At 35.0% G+C, this 26,245-nt stretch overlaps 1 protein-coding gene across 7 annotated transcripts in view; it reads right to left on the bottom strand.

Annotated features, from left to right (window-relative positions):
• EPHA6 (EPH receptor A6) overlaps positions 1–26,245 on the bottom strand; it is an 858,920-nt gene that overhangs the window by 179,073 nt on the left and 653,602 nt on the right. For all 7 annotated transcript variants that reach the window (XM_019448105.2, XM_019448107.2, XM_019448106.2 and 4 more), the window contains one exon: positions 22,208–22,393. In XM_019448105.2, coding sequence (XP_019303650.1) covers positions 22,208–22,393 — 186 coding nt within the window. The remainder of the gene's footprint in view (positions 1–22,207; positions 22,394–26,245) is intronic.

Below are 26,245 nucleotides of genomic sequence, written 5' to 3'. Positions count from 1 at the left end.
GAGGAAGAGGAGGACATGATAAAGCCAGAGAATAGCTAGTCAGAGGAGTAGGAGGAGAGCTGGGAGAGAAAGGGAATTGAGTAGGACAAGACAGGCTTTCTAGGAAGGAATAGGCAAAATGGCTAGTGTTATAAAGATATAATGAGATGCCCAACACTAATAAAATGGTTGTTAAATATTATTTTCAAAATATCAAAAGACTTAAAATAGGTAAGTAATACTATATTTCAAAAACATTAAAATAAAATAAGTTCAAGTTTAATCCTGACTGACTCCAATGTGGCTGTTTCTTACAGATGATACAAAGAATAGCATGAGCTGGATGGTTTACACCAAGGGAAGTTTATTCTCACATAGTTCTGGAGGCTAGAAGCCTGAAATCAGGGTGCTGGTCCCATTGATTCCTACTAAGAGCTCTAAGGGAGAATTTGTTCCATGCTTCTATTTGCTGGAGACCATTGTCAATCTTTACTGTTCCTTGGCTGGTAAAATACATCACTCCACTCTCTATTTCTGTTTTCACATGACTGTCTTCTCCCTATGTGTCTCTGTGTCTTCACATGGCATACTCCTCCCTGTATGTCTTCTCTCCTCTTCTTATAAGGACACCAGTCATATTAGATTAAGGGCCTACCTTACTCCATTATGATCTCATCTTAACTAATTACATCTATCACCATTCTACTTCCAAATAAGGTCACATACTGAAGTACAGTCAGAGAGGACATGAACATGTCTTTTTGGGGGACACAATTCAATCCATAACAGTGGCTATCACTATACTGGACACTGCCACACATTATCAAATGAAATCTTCATACCGCTCTGTAAAGAATGTATTATTAGCCCCATTTAATGGACAACATTGCTAGATTTCTTCTATCGTATGCTGCATGAACAATGTCCTTGGAAGTTGTGTAATAGAGCAGGACTGAATTTATTTTTAGCACATATGCCGTTTTTACCAAGTTTTTTTTTCTTTATGAAATAATTTATAGAATTGCAATGATGAATGTATTTTTTAAATTTAAATTCCAGTTTATTAACATATAGTGTAGTATTGGTTTCGGGAGTAGAATTTAGTGGTGATGAATGTATTTTTAATAACTTACATATGAAGAAAGTAAACTCAGAAAGGCTTGTCAACCTACTCAAGGTCATACAATTAGACCTTTCTGCCTTTATTCCCAATGCTCTTTCCATAACACTATAATATTAAGTGTGCCAGATGTGATGTCATCTTCAGAATAAAAAATGAACCCAATTGAATATAGTAGACATCTGCTTTTGCTTGCCTGCAATCCATTTTCTTTGGGTCTTAGAAGAACACACTGACTTTCCTTAAAAACAACCTTTGCTTTCTCTAATTTCATCTAGTTTCTATTCTGCAGTGGTGAAGTTTCAAGCCACCCCTCCATTCCAGTTGAGCTCCAGAGATAAGCCTATAGCATGTCAGATCAATGACACTCATTCCAGGATGTTGTTACAGAGAACAGGGAATAAAGGCAACTATTCATTGGAATTGAAGTAGGTAGGGGATTAACATCAAAATACAGTGGGCTGTCACATGGCGACAGTTCACCCGGAGAGTGAAGCCATTATAGAATAAAGCATAGCCAATAGATTGAAAGCAACTTTTGTTTTTAATTCTAGATCCAGCCATACCTGCAGCTAAAAGATCCTAGATTTCTAGTTACAAGAGTCAACATAACCTCTTTGGATTAAGACAATATGACTTGTCTTTTATTCTGTTTATCATGTCTACTAATGAACAGAAGTTCTTAATTTTAAGGTAACCAAATATATGAATAAATCTTTTCCTCTATGGGTTTAAAAAAAAGACAATATGACTTGGATTTCTGTGACTTCTTACAAAAGCTGCCTTGATTTTACAAATAAATTTGAATAATCAACATATAAAACTGACTTCAAGTCATCATTGTCCAATATAATCCTAACTTTAGTAATAACTAAGTATGTGACTTTTAGCAGATTCATTCTTTATAGTTTCAGGTTTCTCATTGAAATCGAGGAGGTTTGGCTACATAGAGTAAGCACTGAAACTGTCTTCTGGTAGGATTGATAAATTCTATAAAGGCTCTTCCTATCTTTATGATGTCTTCCAGGGGCAAGACCTTGAAAATTTTAAAATCTTAATAAACATGTGTGAATGTATATTTGTATTCATAATGTGTAAATTCTGGTATTTTACTATATTAATATCTAATACATTCAAGTTACATTCTGATACTTAGTTACCATCAGAGCTTACTTAGTATGATTTTAAGAAGTTAGAATTATTTAGAAAGCAGAATTTAAAAACTTTCTCTCAGAATTTATAAATCATACACATAGTTATTCCATTACACATATTCCTCTCTCTTTAAAAGATGTAATTAGAGATAATAATCACCTGTAAGAATAAGATTGTTAATATTGCTACAAATGCACAATTACTTGATTTTTTTTTCCGTAAGCTAATTTTCCTTGGATAGTTATAATGGACTTTATAAATCATGGCATCTGATTAATGTAGGGGACTTCAAGGAGCTGTTCCTGACTGCTCAGATTCCTTTTGATATTTATTCAATTGATTTCTTCAGGCCCTTGTGAAACAAAATTTTCTTTTTTAAAAAAATGAATTTTAGCAGGAGACTCCTTAGGCTCTCTTCTGGTCTTTATTACTCTCTGTAAACCACTTCTGTCTTGGTATATGGATTGGATATCACTGATATCACCTCTATGCTGATGGGAGTCCTCTATCTTCCTTTTTCTACTCTCTTTTCTGACATTGGGAATGATATTTTTTCTGCCTTGAAGGTCTGTATATGCCAGACATTTACCTGGACCATGCCTAAGCTTTCATTCTTGTATGACCTCTGATTATGCAGCAATTGGTCTTAAAGGGTATAACAGCTGCTGACAGATTTTTCAGGTTTGACATTAGCTTCAGAGATCTTTGCACATTTAATAGTAATTCTATGTATTGATCAAATTCAACAAAATGTTACTATTTTCTTCTTCCTTTTTTTTCTTTTACATGATCCATTATGTATGAATTATTTTCTTTTTGGGAAAAGAAAAAGTTGGATAGCAATTTTTGTCATGACTTATGTATCATGGGTTCTAACACTTAACAGGACTTGCAGTTTTTATCTATTGAATCTTTCTTTAAATGCCAACCATGCACCATGCAGCAATGTACTGGGCCCGGACGTACTGAGAACAATCTGAAAAATTTGCCTTTTAGTTAAATTGGCTTTATGGCCCATTTTTGTGAATATGCTATTTTTAGTGTTCGTTTTATTTCCTTACAGTAAACAAAGTATTCATAAGAAAAAAAATACTGGATCATATACTCAGCATTCAGAATGTATAATTTTAGCAATCAATTTAAATTTTACTGTGAAAAAATTAACTGTAATATTTTATATACAATATAATATTTTGTAATTAATATAATATCTAAATGTTTAATATGATATTTAAGTAAGTAATATAATATTTTATAATTATAAAACCTATATAATAGAATTGTCATTATTATTATGAAGCATGACAAGCATAAAGTTAAAACTACAAGTACTTCAAAATGGTATGAAACAGTAACAAAAAAGTCTACCAGCACCTGTAACCCTCTTTTTTATATGGTTCTGATTAAAGGCTTAGATATATTTTTATCAAAGCCTTTTAAAGTATTATTTTACTTCCATTTGTCTTTTCTAGGATACATTAATGTTGCCTGTACCTGTATATGCTGGCAATATATACTATGTACGAAGCAGACAGAAGAATAACGGAAGGCAATGGAAAACAGGAAAGAGGACGAAAGACAAACAGCCATGACACTGGGAGAGACAGGAAAAAAAACACATGTGAGGGGGAAACAGCAATGTCTACAATTTACTCATTGATTGAATGAAAAGTAGCCAGTGGCCTAGTAAAAGGCTCAGCTCTCTAAAGAACCTGAGGTGAAGGCTACCAATCTTGAAACTGTCTGTGGGAGACACTAGCTGAGTGGATCCCCTTATCCAACGACAGGCAGTTAGCTGCCTATGGCTGTGAGAACAGCCTGCCATTCAGGCTGGAGATGCCTTCAGCCAGCTGGAAAAGCCTCTCATCTCAGCTGTATCACCCTCCGACAATTCAAGTGGTCTCTCTTCTTCTGTCCTCTCCTAAGCTTCAGTAGATAAACTCTACACTGGGAGAGAAAATCGATTAATATCTTATTAATTGCCAAATCTACTACGTCTCTCCCTGTACTTGTGCTGAGGGAACCACTTCTCTGCCATGAATCGGTAAAGAATAGGTAGGTGGAGTTGAACAAAGGAGACCAAGATGAACAACCAGAGCAGGTGGCTCATCTACAGCAGCTACAGTTGATGAAATAGAAGAGTCATTGTACATGTGCACTGAGAATTCTTGAGATAATAAGTAAGATTTTAAAAAGCGGAAGGAAAATGCACCAGAGAAATTGGAAAAAAGGAGGACACTACTGAAAATTCAATACTCATTTTTAAAAGATCTTAAGATCACAGGAGAATGGAAGATCTTGACTTAAGATATGAAATATGAAGGAGGACAGACTCAGGATATTAAGTGTGCATGTTCTGTGAGTTCCAGCAGGAGTGAAAAAATTGAGGAGAAGCAATTTTCAAAGAAACAACTGAAGAGAACTACCCTGAAGTGGAGAAAAAGTGAATTTACAGTTCTTGAAGCACATGAGAGCCAATCAAGATGTATGTAAAGAAGACATATTCCTGGATATATCTTGGAGTCATGTAAGATGAAGAGACTATCTTATACCTTTCCAGATAGAGACAGGAAGTTAACATCAATGTCTCTCATTAATAATGAGTTACATACTCCAGGTTAATAAAGAGTTAGTGATATGAATAGGCAATTGTCAGAGAAAGAGATGAAAATGGTCACTAAACATAAAAAATAATGCATATATAGTTTTTAAATAATGCATAAGAAATTATGCATTATAAAAACATAATATACAATATAAATATATAATTATATATTCTATAAAATATACAATATACAAAATAATATAAAGGTAAAAATAATGCATATATAGTTTTTTATAATGCATAAAATTAACATATATAGTTGAAGATGCAAATTAAAAGAATAATGAGGTGTTTTATGATCAATTAGATTGGTAAAAATTTTATTAAAGATGAATAATTGGTAGAATTAAGTAAAAACCAATGAGCATTCATTCTTTTAAAAGGATTCTAAATTTGCACAATATTTTGGAAAGTAATTTGCAGTATCTATTTAAAATTTTTTTTAATGTTTATTTATTTTTGAGAGAGATAGAGAGAGCACAAGCAGGGGAGGGGCAGAGAGAGAGGGAGACACAGAATCTGAAGCAGGTTCCAGGCTGTGAGCTATCAGCACAGAACCCAATGCAGGGCTCAAACTCACGAACCGTCAAATCATGACCTGATCTGAAGTCGGACACTTAACCGACTGAGCCACCCAAGCGCCCTTGCAGTATCTATTTTAAAATAGTATCACCCACACTTGACTTAAGAATTACAACTCTAGGAATCTATCCTATGATAATAAAAGCATAATGCGGATCCAAATTATAGCACAGTTTATAAAAAAAAAACGGAAGCAATCTAAATGTTTACTGTTAAGTGAAATGTTAAATAAAATATAACCATATAACTTAAGGCAGACATGAAAAAGAGGGATATTTATATGTGCTAATCTGGAACATAATATTGTAGCATGGCTATCATGCCCCAACACCTATTATTTCATTTTTCTACTGTGGAAAAGCCCATTTTTTAAAATTAATTTATTTTTTATTGAAAGCTAATTCACATACCATAAAATTTATCCCTCTAAAGGGTTTTGATTCTGTGATTTTAGTGGTGTGCAGCATTCAAAACTATCTGGTAATGCTTTAAAATGTATCCAGGATTTGTTTTGATCAGGTATGGTAAGACAGACTGACAATGATAGTCATACAGGAATGAGTTTTTATATTCAAACATCCCTACTAGAAACAGGAAACATCACACACCACACAGGGCCACACGAGAAGCACCGTGGTTGGTCAGGAGGTAACAAGAGTGAGGGGAAAATGTGGATGAGAGCCTTACCTGGGATTTTAGCAGGAAGGAATGAGCAAGGCAATGTAAGCTGATCAAGCGAGTTTACAGTTGACTAGTTGAAATACTTTCTGGGGCTTCAGGGTATAGGGGCTGAGCCTAGTTGTCTGATACTTGGCTCTAGGATAGTTAGGACCAGGGAATAATAGTTTGGGATGGGAGAGTTCAATAAAGAAGGTGGCGGTGTGGGGGTGTGTGTGTACAGGTTTTGGATTGATTTGTTTGCATATGAAAGGGCCACTTGTGAATGAGTCCTCTACCCTCTCTAGGAATTGATTGCCTTGGAGGGGCAGTTTCTTTAGGATCAGCAAGTCCCATATGTCAAAATATCAGAAAATACAGAAAATAAGAAGGCATTATTAATACAGATAACAATATCACTAAGATAGGGACTGCATTTCCCAGCCTCCCTTGCAGCTGTTCTCAACACAACTTTTGCAGAATGTTCTTAATGTGACTAGCAAGCAGCATCCTCCTTCCTGCTGGCTAGAGATGGCCAGGACAGGTAGAACTAGGGCAGAACCATAACAGGAAGATTGAAGTCCTATGCAGTGGGGAGTGGAAAATGAGATAGAAAGAAACTGATCTCAAATGATCATGGACCCTCTAAAAAGCTCTGTACTGTCTATCTAGACTCATGTGAGGAAGAAATTTATATATTACTTAAACTACCATGATTATAGCTGTTAAGTTACTCATAGCCAAACCAAGTGTTCAACAATAGAATGCCTAATTTAAAAAAAAATATTGAAACTAATTTGTATAGCATGATTCCAGTGAATAAAACTGTATATAGAGAGGTACAGACACAGATGCTTCTATATACATGTATAGAAAATTTAGGAAGATGATCTCTGGATTATTAACAGGGATTAACTCTAGGAGATGGAACTGGATGGCAGAAGAAAAATCACATTATGTTTAACAAAGTTTTTTTTAAATGGCAAGTTATGATTTGTTTTTACTCTTTATATTTTTGATTTTGTTTAAGTACAAATTTAAATAGCAAAAAGGTCCACTTATTAGCTCCGTTTACAAGCAGCTATTAAAAAAATAAAAATTATAGTTAATAAACAGCATAATCATAGGTATACTAGTTTGTTGCTGTTAGCAATGTATTTGGTTTCCTAAAATATTTTTCTTCTCAGTCTGTTGTGAATCACCCTGCAAATCTGATAGTGTCTCCTATTGTTATATATAGATTATACACACAAGCATAGAGTTATGCTCATAACTATCAAGACCAAACAAATTAATTTTCTAGAGATTTTTTTAAAAATCCATGAAGTGAACACTAATTACTTCTTTGTTGTTTTCCTTTTGGGAAATGTCCCTTATTTGTTCCAAGCTATTCTTGTAAGGTTTTCTCCTTCCAGAGGGGGAGGTATGTGACACAGTCTGGCCAGAGCGTCCCACCCACCTGGACACAATTATACCAAAGATGGGCATGTGGCCCAGCTAGGGACAATTTAGTCAATAGATCTGCAGGGAGTCATCTTTCCAACAAGGAGAAAGAATCTGCCTAAAAAGGAAGCCAAAGGGAGCATGCAGAGAAAAGTAGAGGCTATCTATCTAATCTATCATCTATCTATCTATCTATCTATCTATCTATCTATCTATCTATCTATGTATCTATCTAACTATCCATCCATCTATCTAACCATCCATCCATCCATCCATCCATCCATCCATCCATTTCACTGTTTTTTTGAACCCCTGCATATAGCTGTTCTTGGATTACTACACTTCTCAGGTATGTGGCTCAGTAAATTATTTTTGTTTTTTCTTAATTTAGGATGAGTTGGTTTTATGTTGCTGATTAATTTACTATTTTATTTGGGGAGATGTTTCCCTCCATTGTTTCAAGGGTTTGGTTATAGAAAAAAGTATGTATACAGATAACATTCTATTTATAAACTGGCCAACTCTTTTGCAAATTGACTCTATTGGAAATGAAACCTAACTCATAGGTAGAGGCATATGGAATTTCCTACATTCAATAATTTTTCATCTATAAAAGTGGCAATTTCGTCAGGTTGTTCAATTTAATATAAAGATATTTTTCATCATAGCTTAGAAACAAAATACCAACACAATATTTGTTTATTTTAGGAAGTACAGACAATATGAAAAATAACAAATGAAAACAAAACAAAATTATTCTAAAGCTGTAATCCAAAAATAAACACTAACTTGGTTTACAAAATAATTTTATTGGAACAAAAAACTATTAAGTTAATAATAAGTTTGCTATTTTGGGAATCTATTTAGCTAAAAAAAAACACATGTTGCTTTCCAATAAATATGCTTCATAAGTTAATTTACTTTCTAAAAATTTTCTGCTTCAAGCTTTTCTTTGAGTTCATTTTTATTAACTAATTTGCTAACAGGCTAATCCATCTAAACTGGAATGACTTCTCTATACAATTCTCAACATATGCAGTGTTTGATAACTTCATTATTTACTACATAATCCCAATTCCAGAGTCTTTATATTAATGATATGCCTGGTTTATAAATAATTATAAAAAGGTAAGAATCCTATTATATACAATTTGATATATTATAAAAATATTTCATAGTGCTTTAGTCTACATTTTAAGTTTTAGACTGAATAATCTATTTGGTCTAAACAATCTGTATTTGGTAATGTGCCAAAATAATGGCATGAGTAAAACTGGGAATTCTAGAAATGCTAGTAGGGTATTGTTTTAATGATATTGTTAAAATGGTTCATTTATTTATAAAGCAAATCTCCACTGAGTGTTTACTTCTGTATATTCCAGAACATTCGTTGGTGCAGAGTATTCTAAGCACATCAGAATGAAGACTACACCATTTATAAAATTATATGTACAAGAGAAGAAAATAAGGCAAGATAGAGGATAAAGAGTGTCTGGGGAGAGGAGGTAGGGTATTCGTATTTTCAGACACCAGTCTGGTAAGGATATTTGGTAAAATCATGGCAGTGAACAAGAACATGGGGAACCCTGAAGCGGCAGTGAGCTTGGTGTGTTCCAGGAACACAGATGGTCTGGAGCACAGGGTGGTAGGAGGGCATAGAAGTAGAAGACAACATCTGAGAGGAAAGCAGGGTCCAGATCATTAAAGGCATTGCAGACCAAAGTAAAGACCTGGCAATTTTTTTTCCTAAGTGCAGTTTGCACATTTTTCTTTAAATCACTCTGAATATGAAAGTGGGTTGTGGTAAGGACAACAGTGAAAGCAAGAAGAGGAGTTACAAGGCAATTGCATTAGTTTCAGAAAGATACCTTTAATTTAAGGTATGAGAGAGTCACAACGTAGACATTAACAGGCTCCACAATACGTTCATTTAACTATAACTGTCCTGACCAATAAGGACAATATTTTGTAGGACAAATTTCCATTTGGGCAAATAAAAAGGACATGAAACATTTAAAAATAATAATAAAGAAGAAGTTACAGCTTTTGAAAATCAGAATATAGGTTTCCCTCACTATGGGAAAGTAGAGGTTTCCTGCGAAAATTTTTGAAAGCTGAAATGATATAAAGGAAAGAATATTCCCTGCTTTCTGGAAGTTTGCCTGAGACCACATTTTTAGGGAAGATCTACACTATTATGGTACTAGCATATGGTATTTATAACTAGATAATAATTGTTTTCTGCATCAATAAGGAGGTAGTTTCTGAACAAAATGTAGAAACTACAAAACTAGTATTTACTGCAATACCCACCTTTAGTGTTACGCAGAGAAGTTAATGTTTGATATAGGTGTACTTTGCCTTTCCATGATTGACATCAAGATTCTAAATGATAGTATAGCTTTTGTCATCATGTCTTTGAATAACACATTATTTCTTAAAAGAAGGTTTTTTTTTTTCCTATTGTATACGAGACATCTTTAACACAAGCAGAAATATACCCCTCAACCATGAAATTTTTATGGATTCTTCATAAGCTTTTGAAGGGACTCAAATTTGATTTAGAGAGGGATTTGCTCCATTCATACTAGCTTTCCTACAATCTTTTTCTTATCGGCTTTCCTGGACAGTTCTCAATTTCTTAATTAGTAAGAAGTGTAGACATCTATACTTAGACTGAAGGGTGGGCCACTTGAACAACTGAGAATTTCCCTGTAGCTAAAACTTGGGGAAGATACCAAATGATTAGTAGCAATATTTTACATATAGGAATGGCTTCATTTGTTTCACCTTATAAAACAATAGTAGTTTTAAGCTTTACATGTTGTATAATTGAAACTTTAATCATGTGGCAAATGTAGTCTTCCAAATGTTTTACTTGGAGGTAGTGTGAAATATTTTCTGAATCTATTATCAATCAATGCTATGACCCAGGACTATTGTTTGATTCAGGCAGAAAAAACTTGGAATACTGACAGTGACATAAGGGAAACTTTTTTTTTTTTAATATATAAAGTTATTTACCTAAAATGTAAGATAATGATATGAATTACAAATCCTTTTTTAGGGAAATAACTAGTTTCTACATTTTTTGAAACAAACTAAGAAATCCCAGTAGACTGACCCTTGATTCTTCCTTTCTTTGGAGTGGCCCCTTTCTTTGCTTGATTTTCTCCAGCAGCCTTATGCTTCCTATCCAGACCTGTTTTCCCCAGGGAATATCCTGGGATTTCTTGCAATGATATGTAATCTATATTAAAGAAATCATTAAATCACAGAAACTGTAGCTAATGGAAGGCATTTCCGTATACTTTCATTCCAGTGTAATGGAATACTTCAGTGATTAGGTACATGAAATAGTGATCAAGTCGCAGAGGTGCTATAGCTTTCTATATTTATGGATAGCTGTACCAAATACAATAGCATGTCTCATATAATATATAGCTATGCCAAAATGAAAACTGAACTTATTTCAAGGAAATCATGCCATTAATGTTTAGGGGAAAGGTCGATGCATTATTTTCAGGGCTAAGAAACCCGAAATAGTCATTGCATCTGAATGAAAAGGAGAAAAAAATTCACTGATGTCTCTGGTTGGCATTTGTGATGAGTGGAAAATGAATAAATTCACTTGCAGTGATTGATGTAACCTAATAAAAATGTCAATAAATTCACATCACTGTGTTGCTATATCTCAATCACGAGCGGACTAAGTTGTGCCTACTTTCTTTTCTCAGGCATAGGAAACACACTACCATATTTCTTCATCCATTCTGAAGTTGGGATTGAATGCTAAGTGATATGACTTAGACTACATAACGTAGAAGAACGTAAAGATGAATTAGTTGTGTTCCTACTTCCAAGTTGATTCTCATCTACAGTAGAAAGAGACACGTACCTAAATAATTATAATACAATGTAGTAGGCAGCGAAAATTTCAGAGGACAAAAACAGCTAAAAATATGATTGTTGTTCAGAGGAATGAAAAACTACAAAAGTACAGAGAATCACAATTATGACAAAAGCTGCCAATTTCATATAAATGTGATTGATGTTACACAGCGTTCAGATTTAGAACTGGCCTTGAAGTCTGAAAAATTAAGTTCCTTCTTTCCTTCTTTCTTCTTTCTCTTCTTTTTATTCTACCCCTACCTTCTCCTTCCTTTCTCCCTTTCATACCATTTTCTTTCATCCATATGCACTTAGTGCTTACTCCATGCTCAGCACCATGCCAGGTGCCACAATAAATAAAATAAAAACTGTCTTCAACAGACCTTGACCTCCCCCCAAATGCCCATTCCGGTACAAAGGATTTCCCATTCTATTCAAAAGGAAATAAGTTTAAAATACATAGTAGGGGATATATATTAGAAATTTGGGAGGAGGGAGATGGAGGGGAGAATGAAGTAGAGCTGGGATAGAATATTGAGATTAAGTGGAGAAAATGAGGTAGCCATACATAGCCATACACGTTCTTTATTATCGAGAAACTAAGGGTCATCCGAAACCAAATAAACCTGTTTCAGAGAGATTCTAGCTTCTCAGAGTACATGAGTACAGCTTTGGTATCTAAGCAAAACACTGAGGAACCAAGTAGATAGAGAAAGACTATTTCCTTGCTCCACTCAGCAGAGGACCCCGCAAAATTCTGGGGTTTTGAAAACCCAGATAAATGCATTAATGGCAGGATTGTTTTATTCTACTGATAGGCAGTGACTGGGCTGGGGAAACCTCCATAATAGCTGTTAGCAGGTAGTGTGTACATAAGAGGGAGCCCCAACAGGTAACAACTAACAGATTGGTTGGACTGTTTCAGAACAAAACCTCAGGGGCATCAGAAAAGGGTGCTAAGGCCCTAATCCTATGGTATAAGGGCTAAGAATACAACAGACTTCTGGGCCACACATATAAATGGTGGTTATAGTACAACATGTTAAGTGCAATGCAGATGGCTAACCCATTGCAGAGATCTAGAAAGGAAGTTTCATATAAGCTGTGTCATCCGCTTATAAGTAGAGTTTCCTGGCTGAGTTAAGGGTGATGGGGGCAGAGGAGAGGGAGAATTTCTCCAAAATATGTGAGATAAGAAACAGCATAGTGTGTTCAGGGTAATTACCAAGGATTCACTGTTAATAGAATATACACTTAAAGGTATAAAAGGCAGAAGATAAAGCTAAAGGTATGTTGTGAGTGGGGCCAATCAAATAGAGCCTTGAATTTCTAGCTTTGGCAGCATGAGGTTTGTCTGGTGGGTGAAGGAGGTAAAGGAAAGCCATTGAAGCAAAGAAGGAACCTTAAAAATGAGTAAAACAGTTTTATTTAAAAAACAACTAATTTGACAAATGGTGATAAAATGATAAATATGCAAAAAAAAAAAAACCCAAAAACAAAAACAAAAAAACCTTGGCCCATACCTCACATTTCATACAAAACTAAACTCAAAATGGATCATAGACTTACATGCAAAATGCAAAGCTATAAAACTTCTAGAGGAAAGAAGAACAAATCTTTGTAACTTTGGGTTAGGTAAAGTTTTTAGATATCACACCAAGAAGTATAATCCATAAAAGAAAAAAATATATAAATTAGATATAACCAAATCTTACAAAACTTACTCTGTTAAAGACACACTTCATAGAACAACAACACAAAAATAAAAAAACAAAAATGAAAACAAACAGATAAAAAAACAAGCTAAAAACCAGAAAAAATCTACAAATCACATTTCTGACAAAGAACTGTATCTAGAAAATATTTTTTCAAACTTTAAAAACTCAACATTAAGAAAAAACTAACCCAGTGCAAGAAAATTGGTAAAAATCTGAAACCACATTTCACCAAGAAGATATATATGGATAGCAAATAAACATATGAAAAGATGATAAAATTAATAGTCATTAGGGAATGCAAATTAAAATGACAATAAGATACTGATATAGGTTCACTAGAATGGCTAATTTTTTTAAAAAAGTTACAAAACCAACTATCGTCCATAGAACAGAACCACTGAAACCCATCATTACTGGTGGAAATGTGAAATGGTACATCAGGTTTGGAAAACATTTTGGCAGTTTCTCACAAAATTAAACACATATTTATCTTTTAATCTAGTCATTCCATACCCAAACATTTACCCAAGTTAAATGTAAATATGCGTTCCCACAAACACCTGTGCATTAACGTTCACAGAATTTTACTAACAATCATCTAAACTGAAAGCAGACCATATGCCCTTCAACTACTGAATGTATCACCAAACTATGGTACATCTGTACAAAGAGATATTACTCCATAATAACAACAACAAAGGTGAATGACTCTCAAGCGCATTCTAAGAGAAAGCAGCCAGACTCAAAAGGCTTCATTTTGTATAATTCTATCTATAGAACATTCTGAAATACAACTGTTCCTTAAAGAAGTATTCTGATTAATAAACATAGAAGAGCTAAAGAAACAGAATACTCACCATTAGAAAATAGCAGTAATAACTGCTGTAGGCAAGATCTACTATGGATGATGAAATTAGTAGGGAAAAGTTTGAAAAGAAACAGGATATTTGTATAATTTAAATTATCTCCCCCCAAACATATATTAATTACAAAAGGGGAAAAGTAACTTTATACTGGGTAATCTAGAAGGCAAAACCTTAACCAAGTGATTGATGTTAGCATCCCAGGAATAAGGCATATGGACATGATGTTCACAAAGGTATATAACGTCTGTGATACTCCAGCCAAAAATTCATAACCAGAAATCAAATTATGGAAAAACAACAGACACACCTAGACTGAGGGATGGTCTACAAAATAACTGACTAGTACTCTTGAAAAGTGTCAAGGTCATGAGACAAGGAAACATTGCAGAATTGCCACAGATTAGAAGATCCTAAGGGGATGTGGGAACTCTCACAGGACCCTGGGACAGATGAGGACAGTAGTGAAAAGGCTGATAGAATTTGGACAAAATTCTGTAGTTTGGTAAATAGTTCCGTACTGATATTTATTTCTTGGCTTTGATAATAATCCTATGGTTAATGTAAAATATTAACATCAATGGAAACCGAGTGAAATTTATGTGGGAACTATACTATTTTCACAAATTTTTCTTTAAGTTTGAAATTATGTCAAAATGAAAATTGGAGAAAAGTCAGAGTAACATATTCCAACAACAACAAAATAAGCATTAAAGTATGCATCATCATGAAATTAAATAAGGAGCTTGCTACATTTTTATTAAGTTTATGGGTAGTTTTTTTTTTAATTTTTATTTTGCGGGGGAGAGGGGCAGAGAGAGAGGGAGAGAGAGAATCCCAAATAGCCTCTGCACTGTCAGTGCTGAGCCCAACATGGGGCTCGAACCTATGAACTGTGTGAGATCACGACCTAAGCTGAACCAAGGGTTGGACACTTAACAGACTAAGGTGCCCAGGAGTTCCTGGATAGTTTTTTATTAGAAGCCACATATGCAAGGAGCCCATAATTATTTGCAGTGATAAAGACTTCTACTGTTCTTTATCCAGTCCTACATAAGACCATCAGGAACCTGGTGAAATTTCCTCAGTAATGACTGATTGCCTGAACTTCCAGTCTGGTAGAATGGTTCTCATGCTCCTGATGTCATGATGCAAATTTATGTCTATTATATAGAGTTATCTATAGCTCTTCTCAAATTCAGCACCATCAAACTTTTCACCAGAAGAAAAAAAAAACAAAAACTTCATCATGAATGATTTAGAAGGAATTTTTATTTTTGAAAATGAGTAAGATTTCACCCTCTAGATAATTCTATTCATTTTGATTTTGAGATATTAAAGGGCAGCATTAGGTATACATAAGATTGTATTTATATTCCTTTTTCTCTCCTAGTTCTATACTTTACAGTGCTATCTTCATATTGAGCAACTTGTTACTAGAATTTTTAAACTGTTACATCTTATTACAGTCTACCTGATAATTAGCGGGCTGGTTAGGGAAAGGGGAGAACCACAGGAAGGACACATTAAGTTAGAGGCAGATCTAGAAAGGTGATTAAACTGAATGACCTTGAGAAAACCCAGATACTTAAACACAGAAGGAACAAGAATAAATTCCTCCTGAACACTGAAGAAGTACCTTCTCTCTTGTAAATAGGGAAGCACACTCTGGCAGAGTATAAGCTGCTGCTCCCAATTAGCCTCAGTGCTGCTTGAATGGAGTGAGGTACGCAGGGCTACCAGAATATGTCATCTTGTTACTATTTCTTATAGTCACGGTTAGTTCATTTTATTTTTATTTTATTTTTAATTTTTTAAATGTTTATTTATTTTTTGAGACAGAGAGAGACAGAGCATGAGCAGGGGAGGGATAGAGAGAGAGGGAGACACAGAATCTGAAGCAGGCTCCAGACTCTGAGCTGTCAGCACAGAGCTGATGCGATGCGGGGCTTGAATTCATGAGCCATGAGATTATGACTTGAGCCAAAGTCGGATGCTCAACCGACTGAGCCATCCAGGCACCCCTAGTTCATTTTCTATTTATCAATATGTATACATTATAATTCCAAGTGGCAAATGCTTTGCAGCAAATATCCCAAGAATCCACTGAGACTCCAAAAATTGCACAATTATAATTCATCACTATTTTCAGTAGCAGCAAATAGTAGATATTAGGAGAAGAGAGAAAAGATTAAAACAAATTAGGATTTCTTTTCTTATTGCTGCCTCTCATCGTTCCTTTTGTTAACCACATTTGTTAACCACAATCTTTGGGGTAGCAGTTCTGTCATGATCTCCAAATTCTCTTGTGTCCTCAGTGATACTCACAACCTTTCTAAGTTTTCCTGGTCTGTTTTCTTTCTCACTCTTCTCAGGGCTATTTCAAACATTCAGGAATACCCCAAGCCCTTTACCTATCACTTGAGCAAATGACCTTGCCCCTTACATGACTGAAAAAAAAAAAAAAAAAAGGAGGCTGGTAACTCCAGAGGTGTCTGGGACTTCTAGGTACCAATATCCTTTTCATATCATAGTTATCTATGTACCCATTAGGGTCAGCTTGGTACATTTGCATTCAACTCCTCAGGGATTTTGAAGAGGAGGAGATACATGGAATAAATGAGGGTAAGTTTTAAGATGCTTTTGTCATTCAGCAGGAATGTAATCTACAATTCAAGAGACTGGAGAAGAATGAAACCAGAGGACGTAAATGTATGGACCTGACCCAGGAGGACAGGTATTCTGGCTTTCTTTTTCACTGCCAAATGCCTAATGCTTATGAAAGTGCCTGGCACACAGTAGTTAGGTACATAATAAATATTACTTGAATGAATGAATAACATAGCATGGTAAGCATCTGGAATGTAAGTAAGAAATCAACACAATCTAATTTGCATTTTAACCTATCAGTCTGACTGCAGTGTGCACATACCTTATAGTCCACTGCAATCTGACCATCTTCATATAAGCTGTAATGGGCTGTGCCCTCCTGATTGCCTCACCCAACAGATGATTCTCAATCCTTGTCTTACTTGGCTTCCCAGCTCCCTTTACTCTATTGGCCTCTCCCTCATTCTTAGGAACCTTTCTTCTAGGTTGTTTCTTCTGTATCTTTTGTAAGCTTTTCATCTTCAGTTTGCCTGTTAAGGATAGTTCTCCTCAACCTTCTGGGTAAGCTTGTCCTCCCAATAGCTTCAACTACCAATCACCATCCATCTTTTTGTTTGTTTGTTTGTTTGTTTATTTTTGAGACAGAGAGAGACAGAGCATGAACGGGGGAGGGTCAGAGAGAGAGAGAGAGACACAGAATCCCAAGCAGGCTCCAGGCTCTGAGCTGTCAGCACAGAGCCCGACGCGGGGCTCGAACTCACGGACCATGAGATCATGACCTGAGCTGAAGTCGGACGCTTAACTGACTGAGCCACCCAGGTGCCCCTCACCATCCATCTGATGAGTACTCTTAAATTTTCACCTGCAGCCTAGACGTCCACCCAGGTTCCAGAGGATTCCTGGAGTTCTTTAAGTGTCCCAGGCACCTCAAATACAACATCAAGTTAGAATTCATCATTTTCTCTCCAAATCTGCATTTCTCCAGAATTTCTTCTCTTGTGTTAAACCAGAAACTTGTAAGACATCTGAAATCAGTCACTGAAGTCTCCCAATTTAACTCTGGAAATATCTCTTGACTCTATTCCCTTCTTATCTAATTTAGTTTCCCATTATTTTTTACTTGGATTACTACACTAGTCCCCTCACTGTTTTGCCTACCTATGGTTTTTTTCTTTGAATATGTAATCTGTATTACATATTACTTTGCCCCTGATGTTTTGGATGCCCGAATCTGTATTACTGCTATTACTTTGCCCCTGATGCCCCGAAACATGCCAACTTCTTTCTTAGCCACAAGAGTTTCTGTTTTCTCTGCCTGAATATTCTTCTACCAAATCTTGGCAGGGCTTGATCTTTCACTTCATTCAGGTTTTTTTCTCTTTACCTAAAATTATATTCATGCATTTAATTTCTTTTGGTTTCCTCCAGTAGATAGAAGCTCTTTTTCAATACCATATTACCACTGACTAGAAGAGTGGGCACCCAGTAAGTAAATATTCACTGAATAAATGGATGAATAAATTAACAATAACTGTATCCAGAACAACACATGCCACACATCACACTGGGAAATAGTGGCCTGCTTGTCTGTTGCTCCCAGTGGACAGACACCAACAAGTGGGCTTCTCACGAACACTGAGTGCTTCTTTTCTATAGCTCTAGGTTTTAATCAGAAATAATTTCTAACACCTGGTGGTGCTCAATAACTGTCTCAGAAAACAAAGCAAAACAAACCTCTCAAACTATCTTAGCTAGCAGAATGGCTGAACTCCAGAGGCCGGTGGGTTGGGGGGGGGAAACTATCTAATTTATTTTATTAGAATCAGTTTTGCAGAATATTTACCCCTACAATGTATATTCCTTATATCCAAACCTTGATTTTGCCTTACAGGAAAATTTTACCTATACATTCTCTCACAGATTGTTAAAATAAAACTTTATTTTATTTTATTTTAAAATAAAACTTTTTGTTTCTTCTGGAACCTCTCTCTATTCTCTTTGGATTACTGATACAAACCTGAAGTTATTTAAAAAATTACAAGTGAGGTGATAAGTTACCAATGGCACAAATTTTCCTCACCAACATCTGTGACCCTCTTCCTTTGGCAAAGGAATGGAACACAAAATACTAGGGCTAAATGTGACTTTTACTGTTTTCTAGTCCAATCTGCACTTTTCAATCTTTTGTGTAGATTAAAACAAAAACCAAACAACTGATGCCTAAAGACATGGAGGACTTGGTCAAGACCCTGTAACTGGTAGCTGGACGCACACCAGGTGGAGAGGCAAGGATCACATTGGTGGCAACAGTAATAGTCAGAAATCTTGGGCAATGTATTACTTGACAAGCAGAATGCAATTCTGGAACCAGAGGGGCAGTTCTCATGCAGTTACTGTACAATGTATTTGACTGACTTGAATCTACTCCCTTAGAGCCTGTGTAGACCCACTGAAACTGTCTGAAAGGAGCCCACAGTACTCTGCCATATTTAAAGAGGTTTGGGCATGCTGGCACTTTCTTGTTATAGCTCCTGTTCTGTCCCCACAGAATGTCTTTAGGAAAGTCCTACAATGAAATGAAGTTATTTTTGGGAATTCATTTGCTATCCTCATTGGTTTCTATTACTCCTTACTAGATCTATGATTTACCTGAGATATAGTTGGTATATCTAAATTTAATTATCAGCCTCTAAGCTGGGAGATAGGCACTTCATCAGTTCTCTCTGGTTCCTTCCATCATCATGATTCAAACTGCTGGGCCAGGCTTCAGGAGTGTGGTTACTGCACTGTATGTCTTCATCATTTAACCACTATTCTTATCTTTTTATAGGAGGGTAGTACTTTCTCTTTTGGTTAAGAAACTAATGACACTGGTGTATACCTTACCAGTTACAAATTGCTACTATGCATGCTACTAATGGCTATAAGTCTGTTCTCTAACTAATGGCTTCTATTTGCTTGTTGGACAAAAAGTATGTGCTAAGCATATGGTTTAGCTCGAGTAATCTCTGTTTATATCAGTTTTATCTTAACAGGTTAATGAAATTGTGATGTGTATCAAATAAATAGGTTCAACTTTTATCACACACACTTTTTATATAATGCAGCTTTTAATCATTTAACTTTCAAGTTTAAAATAAAAGTAGTTATATGCTTTGAATATGAAAGAGCAAAGTGTTCCCAAGAACTTTGTAATATGTATCTCTTGGAGATAAAACGTATACATAAGATAAAAAGTATCCCTATTAAGAATTTATAAAAGGATCTGATGAAGATTTTGATCTATAATTTTGCATTACTTTCAACTGAGAGTCTGAGTTTATTTCTGAGAACCCCAGGATACTCTACTAACATGACTGCATAAACTTATGCTTCATCTTTATCTTTGTCAGTATTATCTTTTATGCAATATGGTAGTCCTTAGGGAGCATTAATTGCTAGCTATCTTTTAGCTACTTAAGGGCAATCTTGGAACAATTACCATGTATTTATGGGAATGAGGCATTCATTTATTTATTGCCTTTCTCCTAAAAATCTCATAGCACTTGAGTCAAGAAGATAAGAGTATAAATATGCCCACTTATCTTTGTGGGAATTACCCCTTTCTCTATCTCTACCATCCACCTCAGCAACAGCCCAGCACCCTTATATGGGCTCACTTTTACAAGTTCAAACTGTAATGATGATTGCCATTCAAAAGCATATTGAATCTGTCCTTTCTCAACTATCTTTTCCTCCCTTTCCTTCCCCCCACTTCTTTCTTTTTTCTTGAAATGGAACAAGGACCCTGACTTAGGAAGCATACAAATCTGGCTTTGTAGAGGTCACTGATCCCATTTTTAGACAAGATTATTAGACATATGAAACAATCACTGCATTGGGGAGTATTTCAAATGGGCAGACACGTGCCACAGACTATCTCACTAAACCTATTCAGTTGATTTAGGATAAATAAATCTTACTACTTCATAGAGCTATATAAATCTTTTTCCTTTTCATTACTTTTATCCATATCTATATCTATATCTATATCTATATCTAGCATATAAAATATATGGCAATATGTGACATAACAAAGTCATATAATGTGATTTACCAGAGGGAGAAAACAAAGATCTGATACTGGTTTTGCTCAGTGTTGGAGGCTGGGTTACAGGAAGCAGTGTTGTAAGAGGACAAGCTCCAAAATGCAAATGTGTAAGATGCTTCCACACAGACACATGGACAAGTCCAGAACCAATGGAGAGAGCAACACAAGGACGTAAATACTGGAAGGCCCCGTTAAGGTCAGTAAAGTAACAGACCAGTGCAACAGCTATCTTCAAAAGTACACTTTTGGGTCTTCCAGACTGTCAAGGCTAACTGTTATCTTCTGTTCCCCTTGGGCAGCATGTTGGTCAATGCCTTATGAGAGGGACTTAGGAGTTTCATACACATACTCAGTTGTATGCTTTTAGTAAGCTTTTATACTTGCCTGTTTTCAAATATGATGTGAAATTTTAATTTTATATAAGTGGTTTAAGAGAAATATCAGTTTTATGAAAAAATGCTTCTCAAAGATTTAAATTACTTTTTTTTGTTTTTTTTTAATGCCATTTGCTATTGGGTTTTATAAGTTATAATTTTTAGTGAATAAGGAGAAATGAGTTAAGGTTTATGTCCTGTCATTATTCAAATAAAAGTGTTTATATAGCAATCTATTTTTTAGAGTATAAGATTAATTTTATATTAAGAAATATTAAGAAAGTTCAAAGGGATGGCTTTGAGCTCACTATTTCTGTAAAAACAGGATTTTTCCCCTCGAATTTTTAATTCTTTTTTCCATTTTATATAAATTAAAGTAATTTAGTTCTAATGGCATTTATGTAGATGGGTTCCATATAAAAATGTTTGTTTAGAAGTTCTACTTCAGATAAAGCGTCCATATTTGTATATGAAATTTATTTACAAGCAGAAGTATTTTACCTTAATGACCTAAAATATTTTAACTGTTTCTTCTATTAATATTGAAATTTTAACAGCTTTAGAAGAAGTAAACAGCTTATAGAGATTAGAAAAATATGTAGCCCTTTACTTTTGATTCATTACTTCAAGTTAAATTAGCAAATGATTTACAGGTAATAAATACCATTTCAAAGCTGTTTGGTGACCAGTGCAAACTCTGATAATATCATAGCCTAATATCAAGATTCTGAGGGGTTCAGAAGATGATATCTGAACTACATTACCTTCTTTTTTTAAATTTTTAATATTTTTATTTATTTTTGACAGAGAGAGAGAGAGAGAGAGAGAGAGAGAGAGAGAGAGAAAGAGAGCGGACAGTGAAAGGGCAGAGAGAGGGAGAAACAGAATCTGAAGCAGGCTCCACGCTCTTAGCCATCAGGGGGCCCAAACTCATGAATGGTGAGATCATGGTCTGAGCTGAAGTCAGATACTTAACCGACTGAGCCACCCAGGCGCCCTCTGAAGTAGATTATCCTCTTAATGGCTGTGGTATTGCTAGTGAGGTTTTCGTTTGTTTGTTAATTTTAAGGAACTAAGATAGAGATATACAAAAGAAGTAATGAAGAGAATCAGTACTTACTTTTTGTGACAACACCTTCCAGTCGAATGATATTTGGGTGGTCAAACTGACCCATGATACTAGCTTCTCTTAGAAAATCTCTTCTTTGTCGATCCATGTGGCCACCTTTCAAAGTTTTGATGGCAACGGGGATCTCTCTTTTCCCTGGTGTCTTCAATCGCCCACTACAGACTTCTCCAAATTCTCCTTAAAATATGAACAAAAGTAGTTGTTTAAGCAGAATACTTACATTCCAGAAGAACTGAGTTGTCATACGGTACTGTTTTTTTTTTTTTTTTTTTTTTTTTTAACATAATGACTGTCAACTGTGTCATTTCCACATGGAGATTTCTTTCTTAAAAATTAAACTTATAATGATGATGTGCTTGATCAGCATCATTTATAATGAATAATGGAATGCACTTTCATATGGTAAGGCACAGGAACTGCCATTGATAGATCTCCCTGATCTGCAGAGAAATTATGACTAGCAGAATGGGTGATGCTAATGTAATTCTATAGAAAAGCAATCACTGTATAACATTTCCTGTTCCTGTTCTCAATACTGAAATATGGCCAAATGTCTGCTCTATTCAGGGAATCCATCAGGCATGTGTAGCTGACTTGATCCTGCAGACCATATATCTGAGTTTCACTACCACCAGAAATCAATGCTAGGGTCAACTGGTACATGAACATATTGAAATGACTACACTGAACTCAACTATAATAGGTGATTATACAGGCTAAATTACAAGTCACATGGTTGGAATACAAATATAGTAAGATAATTTATGGCTCAGCAACGGCTTCATTGGGAAGTAATGAATAGTAGGCAAATATTTATCACAAATTTAATATATATATTTAATATATATATTAAATACACATATTTAATATGTATACATATACATATACATATATGTATACATATATATGTATACATATACACATATCCAGTGCTACAGTGCTGTGAGTTCAAAGAAGTGTAAGACTTGGTCTCTGTTCTTAGGAGCTTATAGTCTAGCAGAAGAGTTTAGCTGAACAAATATAACACTCAAGAACATAAGTACCAATCTCTGCAAATGGTGTATTAGTTAACTAAGAACAGTGGCAGCTAGAAGGCTTCCTGGAGCAGGTGAAACTTTTGCTGATGTTGAGCGATAGGTACGATTTGGATATTCAAGAAAAGCAGTAACGTTCCAGGCAGTGGTGCACAGAGGGAGCGAGAAAAATGAAGACAATGTTTCAAAGGTCAGAAGCCAAGGGTGGCAAGTGAGGTTATCGTGGGAAAGAAGTTTGGAAGTTTTCTTAGTGCAATGCAATAAATTCAATAAAACTTGAAATTCCAGACTTAACTTTTCTGAGGCCAATTACCTACATTTGCTTAAGAGCATGATGCTTGATCACCAATTTATTAATCTATCAAGTAAAGATAATAATAAAATCTTCCATAATTCTATAATGTCCCTTCCTCATCGGGATACTGGGAAGATCAAAAGTGATGATATATATAAAAGTGCTTATCAACTGTAAAGTGCTGTTCATGTACTTTAACTTATATGAATCTTTGGAATGGTGAAAGAAATGAAAATTAAAGTATCTTCAGTTAGTTTATTAGCTAGCAGTTCTGGCTAATAGTTCAATGGAATGTAAATTTAAGTGTAGAGAACCAAATTAAATTTTTGAAGTACCATAGATTTCAATTATCCTTATTTGGTCCAAAGAAGAACCAATTCATTACAATCAACTAAATATTGACTATACATGAATATTAACCACCTTTTGCTATAAATGCTAAGATATTTTTTAAGTGAAAAAAAAAAAAAACACTAGGAAGGAAATAAGCCAAAATATTGCTTCTAAATTATGTGTAAACATGTCTATTAGAAATAGAAAGCAGTCTAACAAGAGAGTTTACTCTACGTTAAACCAACAAATAAGCAAATAGAAAACTCAGACTAGAGTGGGGTCCCCAAGTTCAGTGCATATGATATTAGAGTTTTATAAATCTTGTTTAATTTGACATCAAAACAAGAAAAGTCTGTTTTTACTTAATGATACTCTCAACCTGTTGGAGGTTAAATGTTTCATGTTGACAGGAAAAAGAGGCTGTAGTTTTTCAGTTTTGTAATTACAAAAAAAATTTTTAAAGATTTTCTCTCAGACATTAAAAAAATGGCCATTGGTAGAGATGTTTGACATTTTACTATTGAAGCTCTGAACCTTGAGAGAAAAGGTATGTACCTATGTCTAAATTAATGTCTTATACATCCAGGCCTACTAAGGTACTTCAAATTCCTTCTTGGACCACTGTGGTTTGTTATAATAAATATCCACAATAAAACAGATATTTCTTTTTTTTTCTTTTGCCTTAATAAGTTTTCTAGTGAAAATAAAAGCTCACCAATATTTTAAAACTCCTCACCTGTCTTGAGCCCATAATGCAAGTGATTTTCTGTTAGCATTTCATAGTAATCCAAATAAACTTTTGAATGTAGTGAAATAAATAGAAAACACTGGTGTTATTTGATCAAGACAGGCAGAGTGGTAATTTTCTTTTTTTTTTTTTTTTTTGTTCTCTGAAATTTATGTATCCTATTATCACCAGGTAGGTGTTTTCTTCATGTCAAACTTTGTACCATCAAGCTGTTATCACACTTATTTCAGTGACACTAAATATGGCTGCCTCAATTAAAGATCTGAGACTCCTAGTGTATTCTTCAGGCAAAGCCCAAAAACTGCAGTCAGGAAATGTATTAAAACCCTTATCTGTGGAAGGCCTGAATGTATAAGACATATCAGAGAGTAAAAATATAATCTAAATCAAATGCATAGTTTAAGATATTGCCAAAGGCTGTTCCATTATATTATTATCCTTGTAGCAAGAGTTGAGGCCCTGTACATAACCATCAGTAAGATAAATTATTCTTCACTATGATGTGTGAACATTTTTATATACTGGTTAGTGCATCATTAACTCACTGACTACAGGAATATGGTGCTAACTATAGTTTTTTTTTTTCTTTTCCAATCATTGTCGCCATCATTATTACACAGGTAGCACTTATACATTGCTTAACATGAACCAGATCTAAAAACTAAATATATATTTTGATCTTGACAACAAACATTTGTGGTGGGTACCATTATTATCCCCACTTTGCAGATGAAGAAGCTGAGATACATGGGCTAAATAACCTGCCTATCGTGACACAACTAGAAAGTGGTAAAACTGTAATTTGAACTCAGGAAGTCTGGCTCCAGGGTCTGTGCTTATAACTACCATTTAGTGCTGTCTGGGATGTTTATTATTATTAATATTTTGTTATTATATTATAATAACAATTAGTATTGGATTTTCCATATAAAGTCTACATAACCAAATTAAAACCGTGAGAGAATGGTGGAGGTGGTGAGGGACCATCCATTCGGGGGACTGCCACCTCACAATCTCCTGGAAGATTTCCAAAATTTTCTCTTCCACGTCCTGAGACTCTGGTTTCCCCTACCTCCAACCCCTTGAGAGTCAATGAAGCCAAGATCCACACTCCTGATGGCTTTTTAGAACATATCTCTCAGGTATAATGAGGTATTTCTTTCCTTACACTTGCTATTTCCCTCTGATAGGAATGTTCTCCACAAAGTGTCCTCTTTCCTCCCTTGTCCATCTTCCTCAGTCCTCTATGGGGATGGTTTCTCATAAGCAGTAAAGGCCAAGTCTGAGGTCCCTCCTTCAGAAAACTTGCTCTGATAAATCCATCTAATTTAATCTCCACTACTATCAGTCCCTTTTAAATGAAAAAGAAAAAATTAGCAGCTCAACAATCAGAAGCTGTCCTCGGTCTCACAGCTGGGCTGTGTAACTCTCCTATCACACACTATACCAGCCTTGACAAGGTTACTCTGAGACCATGACAAAATGAGACAGAGCAAGGTCACTGTGTACTTTGCCTAAGCACAGACAAAGGCAAGGTCACATGCCAAAATACTAAATATGCCCTCCTCTCTTGGCTAGAATGAATAATGGCTCTTTCTTCACCAATTGTATCCTTATCC

Source organism: Panthera pardus, unplaced genomic scaffold (genome assembly GCF_024362965.1).
Source record: "Panthera pardus isolate Hobbes unplaced genomic scaffold, ASM2436296v1 HiC_scaffold_16, whole genome shotgun sequence".
NCBI lineage: Eukaryota > Metazoa > Chordata > Mammalia > Carnivora > Felidae > Panthera > Panthera pardus.
Note: the sequence above shows the minus strand (reverse complement) of the source record. Positions and strands in the feature narration are given on the sequence as shown.